We start from the raw sequence: 15,956 nt of genomic DNA on the forward strand, positions 1-15,956 counted from the left end.
ATTCCATTTTATTTGTATAGCGCCAATTCATAACAGAAGTTATCTCAGGACACTTTTCAAATAGAGCAGGTCTAGACCAAACTCCTTATAACATTATTTACAAAAACCCAACAGTTCCCACCATGAGCAAGCACTTGGCGACGGCGGCAAGAAAAAACTTCAGTTCACTTGACCAGTTAGGGAGAGGGAGAGAGGTAAAGACAGAAGGACAGAGACAAAGGTGCACCGCAACAACAGTAGCAACAACTACACTAATAGAAGTGACTGATGGTGATAGATGGGTTTTGAATTAATCCAATACTTGTTTTCTGAACAGATGTGCTTCATCAATGGGTGTTTATTAAGGAGAAAGTTACTTCAGAAAAAAACCCATATTGCTGGACTCAGCCGAGATATTCAAGGATATTTGCCGAGACCAACGGCCAAGTCCGAGTGCAAATACTAACAAGTCCAAAACAAGTCTGAGACAATAGAAAAAACGTCTCGAGAACAAGTCCAGGCTACAGTCTCGGCAACCACCCATTCACTTTTAATCATGGCAGGTTCGTGCATGCACAACACATTTTGCCATATACACAGGTGTTACAATTGACCTATCTCACAATTTAATTAAAGTAAAAAATCATTTGTGTATCCACCCTGTGATTCAGACTTGCTCCAAATTTTAATGGGCTCTTCTTTGGCCCATGCTACACCCTTCCAGTAGTTTTTCCATAAACTGTATCGAAATATATCCTCCTTGGCAGAGGTAATAATAGTATGCTCCCTATTAAAATATGGGCTTTTTTTAATAGTAAAGGTTATTGTGCCAACACTGTTCATTGAGCTCCGTTGGTATCAGTGTCTGGGAACCCACTCCATTCATTTCTATATTGTATACTTTAAAGATTTGATAAATGGATATCAAATATTGTAGATTCAGCACTATCTATAGAGAATTATCCAGCTGTGCTCCGTGTGTGCAAACATGCTCAACTGAGTAAGCATTATAGATCTTACCCATTAGCAACTTGATAGGTGAGAACTGTTGATGGCTTACAGTAATATTGAATCAAGGTGTTATCCAAATCGGCTTTATTCAGGCACAGAGGGGACTGTTCGACCCATCTAACAATCCAACCTCTCTTTTACATGTGAATGGTAGAAGGAATAATGGGTTGAAATAGATAATGCAGGCCAGGGAGCAGTCTTATATGAGGCCATTCCCTCAGCAGCAAGCCATCATGATTTAATGGAAGCCAAGGCGGCATGTTGCTGGGTTTAAACATTGTAGTACCTGCAAGCACTTACAGGAATTTGCACTTCTCTGCTGTTTGGGTTATTGTTTTATCAGTCGTTGCGCAGCCTTGACGAGGGCTTAAGCCCCTGAAAAGCCTTGTCAAATACCAAGTCATATTTACTGTCACATGCACTGTATTGTCACCACCTAGACCACATTCTCGTGTTTGCAGTTTACGTGTTATTTTTGGAAAGGTTTGAGCTCCCTCAGAACATCAAATCACAAATGTTTAAGGGCTGTGACAGTGTTTTGCTTTTAACCACTTTGGCCTCATTTTGGAAACAAGATTTCTGTTATTCCCTCTGTACTGTCATGTAAATTTACGCATGCAGCATGAAAACTCTAAATCTATCTCTGTAAAAATAACTCCATCTGGTATAATTTTTTTAATTAATTTATTTATGCTAATAAAGGATTCCTGTGCATTTTAGGATGTCGTACAGTTTTCCACCCCTGTAAACATGCAGTCAAAAGGAGAGTAAGCTTTTTCGAAGCAGATCTTGGCGAAACCAGCAAGCGATTAGACCTTATTCCTTAGATTCCTGCCAAGTTTAGCACTAATAGAAACATTTATCAAGCCACTTCACCTTAAATTCAGTGGAGATTAAATATGTTTAGCTTTGATTAAACTGGACCATCAGGGCCAGTTGGGCTGTTTTATTCTACAGTTTTATAGTTCCTTTCAGCACCTGTGAACAGTATACTTACACTCAACATTAGTCAGCCAAACCTTGGCACAGCAAGATGACAGTGACAGCATAGAATTTATCTTTCTTCTGCCCTGAAAACAGCAACAGAGGCTCATTGTCATGTGGCACTGTATTCATAATGGACCACTGTACGCTCATTACATGTCTGTGAGGAACAAACCTAAATCTTGACAAATGATCACTGGCGAAACATAATAGTGATGGGCCCCAGTGGATACAGTTTTTGCCTGGCAGCCCAATACATTGATCATTTGGCAGTGATGAGGCCTAATGATCATAACGCATGCCCACAGTCCCAAAACACACAGAAAAATTGTCCTCACTCATTAGATCCACCTGTGTTCCTTGTGTAGAGCATCAGCTACAACAATGGTTCCTGACATTTTTTGTCAGACGTGCCCAACCGGCTGTCAGAAGAACTCAAGTCTGTCAACTCAACTGTAATCTGTCTCCATTCCACCCATTACTTTTAGCTAACTATATCAACTGTTTATCCATTACTTTTAGATAACTATTTCACCAGTCTATCATTACCTAACCATTTCAACGTATGCATAACTTGTTTTATCCCTGTTTGGGAATCACTTATCTATTAGTCACTTTTTAATTTAACTACAGCTTTTGTTAGTGCTCTTATTTGCTGACTGATGATTTCAATTAAGCAGAAGCTCTAAGTAGTACCAGTTTTTTAATATATTCTGCTTTTTAATCTGTGTTTCGACACAATTTAAAGTTGTGATACACAATGAAGCTTCTAATTCCTTCTGCTTCATTTATAAAACATTTATTCTCTGTTACTGTTATGTTAGTGCGGAAATGACATACAATACAATTAAGTGCTTCCCACCAATATTTCAAAACAACAGTGGGAGCAGTTTGACATTTTTTTCAGGTATGTGGTTAAATTATAGACCACAAAGATCACTGGTAGATGCTCAGTGCATGACCGTCACATCAAACCAATTGTGACAGGATTTAAGGCTATTTTTAGTTTAACAGCCACTCGGATTACATGGCTATAGAGCTGTGTCCTAAATTCAACAATTACTGCAGTCGACAGTGTTTATTGGCTGATGAGGGTTCTTTTTTTTTTTTGTTAGCTGTTCTTTGACATCCTGTGCACCAACTGCACCAGGGGATATTTTTTTGCATAGAAAATGTAACATGAACTTTTGAATATTTCAGTTTCCTTTAGGTCATGACAGCCAGACTATAAAAATAAATGAAAGACCAAATTGTCCCCGACTGACATCCTTCTAGGAGGAAACTAGGCCCTGCCACTTCTTATTTTACCACTGATTATCTTTATTGTTCAACAAATCACTCTGCATAGTCGTCCAGTTAGATTACTCAGCTAATTTGCATCAGAGGCATTTATAGCCCTCTTAATTCTGTCAAATGTGATTGCATTACTCATTGCATATGCTTTTTTCCCTGAAAAACAAAAATAATAATCTGACAGTAGAATTGAAAACAAATGTTAAAAGACTGGGAAACGTTGAGTGCTTTAGCTCTACTGTCACCTTAGGCAAGCTATTTTTAATTTGCCAACAAAAGCACCATGTCTTTTTTCCCCTTCCTTCCTTCATATTCTCTGTTTCAAGCACAATCTGAGCCCCAGGGACCGCTGAGCCCCTCATCTGCATGACAGGTATTGGTAAATCGGGAGCAGAATTGTAGACAGCGGCCAGCAGCCAGTCTTTTAACGCTGGTTTGTCTCATTCTTATAGAAAGGATTTGTTGACACTTGTAAGAGTTGCTGTCTAGCAGATTTTTCACTGCAGCTCTAATTGGTGTTGTGTTGAGGAGACATGAACGGAATAAATAGAACAGAGATCCTATAGGAAATGTGATGGATGATGGAGTTTATGGACTGACTAATGAGAATAATTAAATCTTTACTGTTTTTATCTTTACTCTTTTTGTTTACTATTAGTCTAGCAGTATCTGTTCTTTGTCTCTTTAACTCATCCTCCCTTTCAACTGCTACAAACTATAATGACCATCAGTGATAAAACTACACTGGGTTATGACTGAACCTCAAGGCACAGAGAAATCAATGTTTTTTCAAAAGATTTATTCATCCGGGACATTTAGAGCGTTAAAGATGACACATACGCAAAGATGATCCCCAGTGAGTGGAAGTGACTTGAATAGGTGGCAATATATGTCAGGAAATTAGCATTGCAATTTTCAGACAGACATTATAAGACAAGGAAATGATACCTCTGACTCCAGAGGGCATCCTGTAGTTTTTATGGGAACATAAAATCTTTAATGGATAACGATCCAGAATTAGTTTTAACATAAACTCGGTTTGCAAAATGTACCGAGGGAAAGGAAAGGAAATAGGAAGAGGTGGAAAACAATGATGGCTAATATGATATGTGTCAAAAAAGTAGGAACTCAGCTGCCTGCAGTTTCCTTTTTAACTAGCATTTGTCAAGCAACACGAGATCGGTTTAATTTGACACTGTCTGGGACCTGGCCTGCCCTTGAGCTTGACATTTGCTGAAAGGGAGATGAGGGCGGAAATTATGAAAAATAACATTTCAGCTCATTTGCATGAAGCGTACTGCGTTTAATTGGCTATATTCAATTTCTTTTTTTAAAAGTGGCTACTCAAGTAACTCACTTTTGAGTGAATGCATGTAAAATAACTGGGATACTCTCATATTCAGGCTCACTTGTTTGCTTGAGAAGCATTCAGATCACACATTTTACTCACTGGGATGGTCATGATTTCTGTCCCATGTTACCGAAGTAACCCAGTGTTGTATTTCCCAGCCAAAGAGGGATGATAGAAAGTAGATGGATGGAGGCTTTATTTATGGCAACAAGGACACTCAGTTACAGGTTACTGTAAATAACTTTGCATCAATAACACCTCATGGCTCTTGTGTTTATGAAGCAGAATGGCAGTGTGTATTGATTCTTGTCAAAACCTCTCTAATGGCATTGATTGAAATTGTCAACATGTTTAATACATTAATAAAACAAAGAAGCTGAACACAGAATAAATAATTTCTGAATTACATTTTCTATAATCCTGGTCAGTCTGTGAGTGCACACAATACCCAGTGGCCACTTGTCCAGTAGGAGCAAGAGAAACATTATTTTTTCAATTCTTGATTTCAGGTTATTGTAAAATCAGATCATTTTGTTCTTGTGGCTTTCTGAGCTTTATTTTCTCCTCAACAAACCATTGTTCATTGCAGTTTTACAGAGCATGCAGCAGTCAGTAGCTGTTTAATCTGGTGCACAATGGCTTGTGTTGATCCAAAATGCCACAAGCAGAGACATCAAAGTATCACATTATTTGCTAAAATAAAATTTATACCTAAAAATATCTCATAGTTTGGGTCACAAACTGCCAAGAAATCAGGCATGTTAATTCCTCACAAATCTAAGAAATTTTCAAATAATTGGCTGGCTATTCAGAGTTCTTTGGCTCACGAGCGTCACTGCCAGTATAAAGACTTACTGGATGTGGATCTTGACTCAACTTGGCGCTCAGCTACAATCAATACAGAGACAGCTCTATAAGGTGGCTTCACCTCAGAGCCATGACAAACGCAGTGTAGAAGTATGGTCACAGGTTGTAGCATTAATAACGCAGCTTCTTATTTGAGCACTAACCTGAAGTGTATCTTTACATCCATTCATTTGTTTACTTCTCTTGTAATGATCAGTGCTCTACAGGGCTCTACAGTAACACAGAGAACACCGATTCCCCCCAGGAAAGTGTTTGATCTTCTCTCTGTACGGCGACAATAAAAGGGGGCTGAATCTCACAAAAGCACAATGAAAGCCTTTTTAAGTACGACACAGCTGCTACACGTGTGTATGCTCGAGTGGCTGTGTAACTGAAGTACCTCAGTCATTTGCAGACGTTTGGCTTCCTTTCCCTCATCTTCCTGGTGATTTTAGGCTGCATTCAATAGCAGGCACGGTAATTTCTGAGCGCATGTATTTTTAATGAGAGGTCATTTAATCTTTCTGTAAATTGCCAGGCTGCAACCTCGTCGTAATAATTACCAATAATTACAGTTTTAGCAGAGCAGTCGCTATGCAACATCTAGAGAGTGGCGATATAAGAAGGAGACTGTGTACTGCTGTATAATGTGTTTATTCCAGGGTTTTATGGGATGTATTATCCTGGTAGTGTTTGAGTAGTACACAGTTTGACCAAAGTCTTGGAGCTTGTAAACTGCGTCACGTCTCATGATTACCCAGGGTCCTGTGGGTGTGAGTGCAGACAAAAGCACCCACAATGAATGTAACAGTAGCTTAATTTGATCTGGGGATGTGTAGCTGGGTTATTTAATATTTCATGTATTCAGTTTGAGTTAGACTTAATTATTTAGGCCCAGATCTGTGATAGTAATAGTTACAGGTATAGGTAAGTTAAGGACTGTACAAAAAATATTGGCGTGAGGAGGGGGGCTATACCTTTTTTATATATATATATATATATATACTATAATACAGAAGTATAATCCTTTAAGCAAAAAACTAAAAGGGGCAAAACTGTCTGCTGCTGGTAATAAGTTTGCCCCACCCAGAACCCAAATAACACATTTTAAGTGTGAATAAGATCTGATGTTGTGCCTGACGCGAGATTAGTTGTTTGACTCTTCATCACAAATAGACCAATTAAGAGATTCTGAGTCGCATAACCAGGCACGTTAACCAGGTGTGTTTTGGATCAGCAGCCAGAGACTGAGAGGGAACGTTTTCTTCCAGACAGGTGTGCCAAACAGCGCACCGGAAAATACCATTATCCAAGCTAATTATTGTCGGAAAATGGTTTAAGTCTACTGCTCACTGATACGCAGGAGAGAGGAGAACAGCTGTGTGGGCTCTTGTTTTATGCACAAGGTGATTTGGTTATATGCGGAGAGTGATACATGCCTTCATTCAACAGATTACGACCTTGAATCGGAGCTCACAGCAACATCTTGAAGGCACGAGTCTTTTTTTTTTAAACGGTCAACAAAAAACGAGGGTGATACGACTCGTGACGACAGGCCCGTTGGCAGAAAAACTATACAACCCAGCCAACAGCAGTCACATAATTCAAAACGATCTTTGCGGCATTGCAGGGGCCAAAATACAGCTGACGATCAATGTAAGAATTTCCGAATGTATCTATCAATCCAGTACCTTTTGATAAGTTGATGCAGGGGGACTTGTCAGTGAATTATTTAACATACTTGCATGAGGCCCGCTGTTTGTTGACGGCAGTGCCTGTAGACCTGTTGACAGAAGGCAGCATCAAAGCGGGGGGGACATTTTTGATCTCTTCATTCATGCATAATGTCAGGGGCAATTCTGTACTACAGCTGCCTTCGAATGACCTCCCCGCTTTATCCTCATGATTACTCTGTGGGTTCGACCTCTCTCTCTCCGCCATCCGTGACAGTTGTGCTGTGCGTGAGCCATTACACTGGCACTCCATGGGGACACGTGCACACTCCTCTCTCTCTCTCCCCTCTGTTTGGGTGAAGCGACCGGCGCCCGCACCGTCACCAGCAGAGACGTGGATTTTCTTGACGTGGTCTATGCATTGAGTAGGGGGCAGCCCGTACTGGGGTCAGCCCAGTCTCCCAGCAACTTTCTTTATTAGAAGAAAAGGGCACGACGGTGCTGAGTAGAGATCATATTAGTAACACGGGCCCCCCTTCTCATAAACTTTTCAGTCACATTTTGATTTATGTCACTTAATAAAACGGTCTCACAATATGATGCTGTTAGCTATATGCTGCTAGGTATATAAATGTCAGTGTATCATCAATCATATAAAATCAAAAATATAAACCAGTCAGTCGGCGGGTTGAGCGGGACGCTGTTGTATAATTGGGGCTTAAATGGATGATTATTTGCTGATCATTTGACGTCCATCACTTCTGCATTTGCCTGTTAGGCTATAAACATTTCTACATCATTCTCTCAAGTCATTTTGAGCTGTGTGCCAGTCTGTTAGTACTGCAGTTTCACCGTGACATGATCTCCTTCTCCATCCTCTGTCGTTTCAGGAGTCTCTTGTTTAATCTGATATGGCTGCTGCACTTTGGAAGGCTAAATCACTGGACCTGGGCTTGTGGATCTTCCTCCTGCTCCTCAACCTCCTCCCTGCAGCCAGGTACAACAACATACCGTATTTCACTCCTCAGCCTCCCTCTTCCTCTGTTTGCTATCTTCCTGCCTCTCGACCCGTTTCACCCCCGACTCCGTTTCTCCTGTTGTCCTGGTGATGTGTTTTGTATAATACCTGTATTAATCAGGCTCACTGCTGCAGTAGACATTGCAATCAAACCAACACCATTAGAAGCAGAGGTTCATCTATATTGTAAGCAGAGAAAAAGCAGCAAATGTGTTATTGTTATTACACAGTGAGATGGTCTCAGCTGTGACTGTCAGTTTGGTAAATGAAATAACCAGACCTCTATAATGGTGTTGACCAAATAACTGCCAGGGAAAACTTTTAGCATTGAATGATCACGGACAGAGTATGTTTCCATTTGTTCTCCTGCACCCTGTGTAGATACTTTTTGCACTCAAGGACTTCCTGGACAACACTGTGACTTTAACATTTTTGGACGAGGATTAAAAATAGACCCAGTGCCACCTTGTCCTAAATTAGAAAGAGAGCAAACATAAAGTGAGCTTATCCTCTCATCACAAATGTAGCATCTCCTCTGCACTGGTCTGAATTCCACTGACTGGTGAATTCATTTGCATTGTGCAGCAGCACCACAACTATGATTGTCCATTCACAGCATTTTCACTCCTGCATCCTGGGCACATTTTTCAGTTTGAGTGCTAAGAGTCAGCAAAAAAAAAAAAGAGAGAGAGAGAGAGAGAGAGAGAGAGAGAAGCTCCAGGATGTCTAGGAGTCATTCTAATCACACTCCTTGTAATTTCAAACGAAAAGATTGCGCAGGTTGCCATGTTAGCATTGTTGATAAGGTAGGATGTTATGGCGGGGAGACGCAGCGGAGTGTAAATCACTTTAAAATTTTGCATGCTAGGAAAGGCTCACCGAACCTGGAAGAAAGCAGGCTGGGGAAAGAAATCAGAACAGTGTGACAGGGATTAGCCCAGTTTGCTTTGTCATTGTGCCACTTGGCTCTCCTTGCTTATTAGGAGCACACAGTGCTTGTAATTACATATATTAAATACAAATGTGTGGCCAGGAGAAGGTGGCGGCCAAACCTGGCAAGAGATCTTTTACAAGAATATGTGTTTTGGCCTTTCCCACTCAAGGACAAAATGTATTTGGTGAACCTGGAACAAACCTGGTGCTGTAAACCCAGTAGACATATAGTAATCTTGTGTATCCCTGGTCCCAGGGGCAGTTTTTTATGGTTTGGGCTAGACCTCAATGAAGGGAACTCTCAATGCTACAGTATACAGTGATTTTAGTGATATTTAGTGGAGTGGACAGAGTGGAGGGGGAGACGTAGAGCTGTCAATTTGCGTCAAAATTAGTCCTCCCTCTACTCTACCAGTCAATATAAACAACGATATGATCCATTTTTTTAACTTCGTGTGTATCACCACCCGAGGTATCATATCTTGCTAATGCTTGCGTCATAGACAAGAGATTTTCCTCAACTCCGACTTGCCTGAGATCTGTTTTCTAGTTATCGTGAATTTTTCTGTACACCCCGGAAGCTAATTTAGCATACTTTTAATGGCCAAATTGCCAAAATGTAAACAAATATGGGATTAAAAATACATGGCTCAAGTTGTAGTAGACTCAATCTTACAATTCACCCTAAATGTAGTTTCTAGTCATAAGAAGGGCTGCATAATCTAAAGAAAGTTATATTGGGATTATTTTGACAGATATCATGGTTGCGATATGATTCACAGTTAGTAGGAGGGATCATTCTTGCATCCAAATTTTTAGTTTCACTGAAGAAACTATTAAAATAATGATAATGTAACATTTGTTGGGGTCTAAAACAAACGTGTTTTCTTACATCTGGAGAACATTTATTGTACTTCATTTTAATGTTGTTCGTCACATATGTTACCTTTTTATCAAAAAAGTACAGCCTCTGCTCTTTGCATATTGCACTTGGCTATATTGCAATTTCAATCCTGTTTCAAATGACTGTGCAACCCTAGTCATAAGGGACAAACCCCTGTCCAAACCTCGACTTTCACCTTGATAACTAGAACAAAACGTGAATCGATAATGAATATACTCATAGTTAATTAATTAGTATAAAATTGGATAAGTACTGGTCTGGAAGCCTGACCTTGATTTCACTGATTATACAGTGTGAGGCCATAAAAACAAGGTTAAAGATAGAATTATTGGCATTAGTATTCAAGATGTTAATAAATAAAAATATGGAAAATCATTAAATGTTATGAGCACAGTCGGTTAATGATGGAAATGTCTGAAGTGTTGACATATTCAGGGACAGAAAACTGTCATCACACCCTTTCTAGCAGGGCCTAAGCAGTCATCGCAAATTCATTATGCATGGACCTAACACAGCACGTGACAAGGATTTTCACAAATGTTAATCTTTCTGCAATTACTTGAGACATGATGTAGTGCACATATGCAAAGTCCTCGCACAGCAGTCACATTTTATTCAGTTGAACTTGTACTCAATGAGGCTTTACCTTAGTCCAAACCTGGAAATGGAATTTCTCATGAAATTTGCATCTATAAGTTAAAGTATGTATTAATTGTCCATCAAATTTCAAGTTTCTAGAGTTTAGAAATAATCCTCCTCCATCAGTGGGGCACATGCTAGCAGAATATTTGCGTATCAGCAGAGCTGTTCCTCTCTGAGAGCTGCCACCTCCCTGATGCCCACTGATGCTATCGGCAGGCTCCAAATCGGCTTTACTACAGTTGAGGCAGAAGACTTTCCTAATGGATTAAGGTGTAACAGAGAAATCCTCTATATAAGGGTCTGTCATTCTGCACATCACCAAATTTCCTCATTTCCCGCACACTGCAAGACGGGGCTGATTAAGCTATTATTCCCAGAAATCCAGGTATTACATATGAATGAGAAGGCTGTGTTTATTTCCTTACTGCGAAGGTCTTTCATTCCATCAGCTCGCCTCGCTTCCAACACCCACCCACCCCTTTCTACAGTTAACAAGTGTGGACACTCAGGCCGTCTTGTTGTCTATTTTGTTTGTAATCTGTTGCCAAGCTGCCGGCTAACGTGGCACATAATCAATAGCTGTAAGGATGAGAGTGCTATATGTACACTTTACCTATGGATTGGCACTGAAGTTGCCCGGCCTCTGCTCGCTTTCCTCACCCCGCCTCGCATGAATTATTCACAGCATGGCAGAGAGGGGCATCACTTTGAGATGTGACCTGGTCAACAGATAACATTCTGTTTCGGTAGTGTTGTCAAGGTTAATGTGTCACAGGTCTGGACAAAGGTAATGTATTCATGGCTGAGCCACTTTGCTGATTGAATGACCAGACACACAGTTTCAAAAGAAAAGAAAGTCAAAGGTCCACTGGGTGCAAGTAATGTTAAATCCAAAATTGTCAGTAGATATATGCTAACCGCTTTAGTTTACTGACAACAAAACAACAATTTTATGCAACCATTTTTTTCATTTAATGAAAAGTCTTTTTTTTTCCAAGAGGATTTTATTTTATTAGTTGGCCCATCCGGTGTTGTATCCTTTTACTGGTGACAAAATAATGACAGAAATTAGTAACTATGCATATTGTGTCCCTATCCACAGGCAGCATAGCTATACAGCTTACAGGCAGGTTGTTTGCTGGGCCTAAGGCATTCTGGGTAAGCACATTAGGAAGCATGTGTTGTGTGTCCAGAAGGGGGTATTAATATCGGTTAGCCGTGCATGCTGCAGCAGCAAGACTGATAACAAACATGTCCTATATAAATGCAAACAATGAATGTGTTCTTATATTTATGAATTGCAGTCAAGAGGTAAGGCACATTTAATACAAAACATAAGAGATTTAACCCAACTTTGTATGTGCATGTAACAAATTTATATGGTCAAAAGAACGAAATACCAGTTGACCCATTAAAACTATAAAGCCCTCAGAGAGCATACATACAACTAAAGCGGTACAATGCTCAATATTTTATTGATAGAAGATGTTTTAATTATCATCTGGCTCTACATCAAAATACACAGAGACCATCATTTTTTCACCCGAGCAAAATAAGCATAAGTAAACTGGGAAAAGAGATTTCATTCAAAATCTACCTTAGCAGTATGTCTTTGGCTGAGGATAATATAAATATGAATTATAGGACTGATCTGACTTTGCCTTGATTTATAATAATTGGACTGCGGTGCACTGGCTGAGAATGGCTGTTGTAAAACAAACTCCTGTATTCATTTTTCAGTGAAAGAAATGAACCTGAAGTTGCTCTTTAAAATGGATGGTCAGCGTAATTAATTCAACCTTGACCTTGGTTTTCCATTTATTAATAAGTGCTTTATATAAAAGGATAAAATGGATTTGTTTAACCCGTCTGATTGCTCGTGTTTGCTGAGGTGTAGTGTCTGCAAGCCCGATCAATCTCAGCTATTAAGCTTGTGAATAAAATTATCTCAGCTGATGGGAATGATGTCCAAAACCTTGAAAAAATAACCTAGATTCATTAAAAAAGGAATTAATGAAAACAGATGTATTTCTTCAAGTTGAATCCCTTTCCCAGTATTGTTAGGTTTTATTGATCTGTTCTCTAATTACCTTGACTTCCTGTCAATATTTTATTCACATAGTGACTGATAAGTCAGGTAACTGACTTAGAAGAGCTTGCCTAGAGAGAGTGCAGACAAAGCTATGCTTGTAGCAACAGTAGTGTTGTGTCCTGACATCCAAAATTCAGTAAAAATGTCATTGAGCCGTGGCCTAATTACTTTTGAGTTTCAGTCCATTTTCTATTGATACGGTGAGCATCTGGCCAATGATCTTCAAAGTGACCAATTAACGGACAACCCCAGCAGGCATGAATCAAACTGAGGCTGGAATGGATTTCCCAGAAGGTGTCTGCACAGCTGCACACTGAACGCAGACCACTCAGTCCTGGAAATACACAAAATGCTGAACTAATGTCTGAGGCCTCTCACAATGGAGCATCCAGATATTATCAATCCATAAAAATGTTCAATTCAATTGTGTTTTTGTTGTTCTGACATAGCTCAAGCAGTATTTTTTGCATGTTGTTTTGATGTTTTTGTGTTGTTGTTTTGGGACAGGGGGTTGTTTTTCTCGAGGAATTGGCTCTGACTCACTTTCCATGGAGCACTGTCTATGAAACTGTGATTTAAGTACATCCCTATATCGCCAACAGCAACCTCCACCCCCGAATCCTTCTGAAGTTGAATCTGTGCTATGGATAAACAGTCCATTCAACACAGATGAAAATCCATACACCTAGCTGTGCCTTTGAAAATGTTGCCGAGACTGACTCAAAGTGGAGAGAACAAAGGGTTTGTAATGGCTTTTCATGGAAAGTGTCGGTGTACAATCAAACAAGGAAAATAAATATACTTTTCCATCTGATTTATGGGGGCATTCGGTTTTTAAAGGTTGTTTTATAGTGAAATATATATACACTTCTGTGTTGCTGTTGGCAAATTAACACTCAATTGTGATTAGTTTTGTTTAAATCATAACTAATTGCATATCTTACACTCCTTTCCTATTGCTGAAAACTCAAAGCAGGCGAGCAGTTCCTTCTAATGCTGACTGCATGGACGTGTTTTTTTTTTTTTTTGCTCAGAACTTGCTAGAAGTCATGGACTGAAAACCAACAGTGGCCAAAAGTGAAATCATAAAATGTAAACACACAGAAACTGTGCAGTAATAAAGAATACAATATCACCCAAACCGGCTCTACTGCATATTTAACAACTCAAAAATGTGTCCGACTTCTTTGGCAGTTTATCAAATAGCTTTTCGGGGAACAGACTATTTAATAATTCCTGGATGGTTATGATTCTCCAGCTTGAGCTTTTAGAAATCATATGTTTGGCAGAGTCAGGATAGACATTTCTCTCTAGGAAACTAAATCGCAGAATCAAGATAACCACAATAGCTGTGCACTTAAACGAATTGCTTGTAGTTAAGCTGATTATCATTTTATCTGCAAATGTTTATCAGCTAGTGTATCCCTTTAATATTTTGATTGTTTAATAAATCATAGCTGTGCAACTGTTCACAGATTAAACCTTACAGTATCAATGATGTTAAACTGGTAATAGATGACTAATAATTACCTTTGTTAATTTGTGTTATTGTAAATACTGTACAACGGTGGTTAAAGAGGGAAAAGTGGAGCAAAGTCTGGCACAAGGCTAACACAAAGTAAACTTAATGAGGCAGCCTTGTGATAAAGCTATTTTTTATTCCAGACTTTGTTAGGAATGAACTTGAAATATTCATCAGGGGTGCAAACAGGTTAAGGGTAAAAAGGGGGTTCCAGGGTTACCCCCTGCCCAGAAGAAAATGTTGTCAATTTTAATGATTAGATGCATCAATTTAAAGATTTGTTTAACTTAAAAATGTATTATTTACCCCCACATTGTATGAGCAGGTTAAATACAATAGGCATATAGAAACTGAACAAAAGACCACTTCATCCTTAAATCTTATACTAGACGAAACAAGCAGACTGGAGTATGTTGGATAAAATCAATAAATCGTGGTTTATTTATTATTGCAGTCTTCCACGGAATTTTGAGAGATGGTAATCAATATGAAGGCACAGCGAGCAGAGAAAAAGCATAATTTTCCCCCAATTCTTCCATTGTGAAAAAAACATAAGAAGCTGCACAAAACATTACATTGTCACATCTAGCATTGCCTGTACTATGGTAGCATTAAAAATAAAACACCTTTCAAAAACAGCTGTTAAAATACATGGGAGGATCCCGTGGCTTGCGAGTGATAGTCCTGTTAACTGGCAACTTTCAGCCAAATATTTTAACTAACTGGAGACTTTATTCGAGGAGGCAGGAGGAAGAGTGCTTGGAACCGGAGGGTGAAGTGAGGGAGTTGCAATCTGAAACAACTAATCTTACACAATGCTCCTTAAGCGTAAAAGTAAAGCATTCATTAAAAGGCAAAATACCATGTATCTGGCATTACTCCTCTTTTTTTTTTTACTAATCCATTCTTCAGTATGCCAGGATAGGATAGGAGGAAAAAGAGAAAAAGGTATTTATTTGTTATCCCCCTCAACAGACTGCATGAAAACATATTGAATAATGTCCTAAAAGACAAAGACAAAAAGAATGTTTCAATCATTCATATTATGTTTATCCAAATAACATTTAATTTTATGAATAAACTTTTATGAATGTACAATTTTCCAAACATAAACTCTGGATGGTTTCAATGCCTAGCCTGTTAAATCAGCGGCTGTAACATTTAATAATATCATGTTATCATAATAGCAGAACACTAGTAGGAAAAGATTCATTACACTGGATTGGGGACAGACTTGGCACTTAAACCCATCGACCAAGGACAAAAGATGATGCAGCAGACATAAAATCTGGGAGCTTGTGTCATTTTGGTTCTAGAGTTGGGTGCAGTCCAGTAATTAGCAATGGGTGAATATTTGTCTTTTATGGATTGCTTTTAAAATGACTTAACAACTGTATAAATTGGCAAAATAAACAGTTTAATATCTACATTATGGGCTCAACATTTCTTTCATTTGGTGTACTTTCACTTAGGCCAAGTGTTTTCATATATGCTTAACTCTTCAAGCTGTACAGTGAAAGCTATTGTTCTTTAAGCCTACTACCTGTTACTGACTAATGGGTACCAGCAGTACAGCTGTTACATCGCACTGCGATAGCGCTTCCTTCACAGTTTTTGTTGTACCTGTAGCTCAAGCAACTTCTTTTGAGGTGTGATGTGTGCCACCGAAATATCATATGGTGACACATAGGGGTAGAGCATGCAGAAA

General features: G+C 39.1%; 1 protein-coding gene across 1 annotated transcript in view; it reads left to right on the forward strand.

Annotated features, from left to right (window-relative positions):
* The window catches only part of gabra3 (gamma-aminobutyric acid type A receptor subunit alpha3), a 78,339-nt gene that overhangs the window by 18,113 nt on the left and 44,270 nt on the right, over nt 1-15,956 (forward strand). Inside the window, exon 2 of the mRNA XM_035666626.1 lies at nt 8,028-8,134. Coding sequence (XP_035522519.1) covers nt 8,049-8,134 — 86 coding nt within the window. The 5' untranslated portion in view covers nt 8,028-8,048. The remainder of the gene's footprint in view (nt 1-8,027; nt 8,135-15,956) is intronic.

Source organism: Morone saxatilis, unplaced genomic scaffold (assembly GCF_004916995.1).
Source record: "Morone saxatilis isolate NCDOM2014 unplaced genomic scaffold, NCSU_SB_2.0 Contig20, whole genome shotgun sequence".
Classification (NCBI taxonomy): domain Eukaryota; kingdom Metazoa; phylum Chordata; class Actinopteri; family Moronidae; genus Morone; species Morone saxatilis.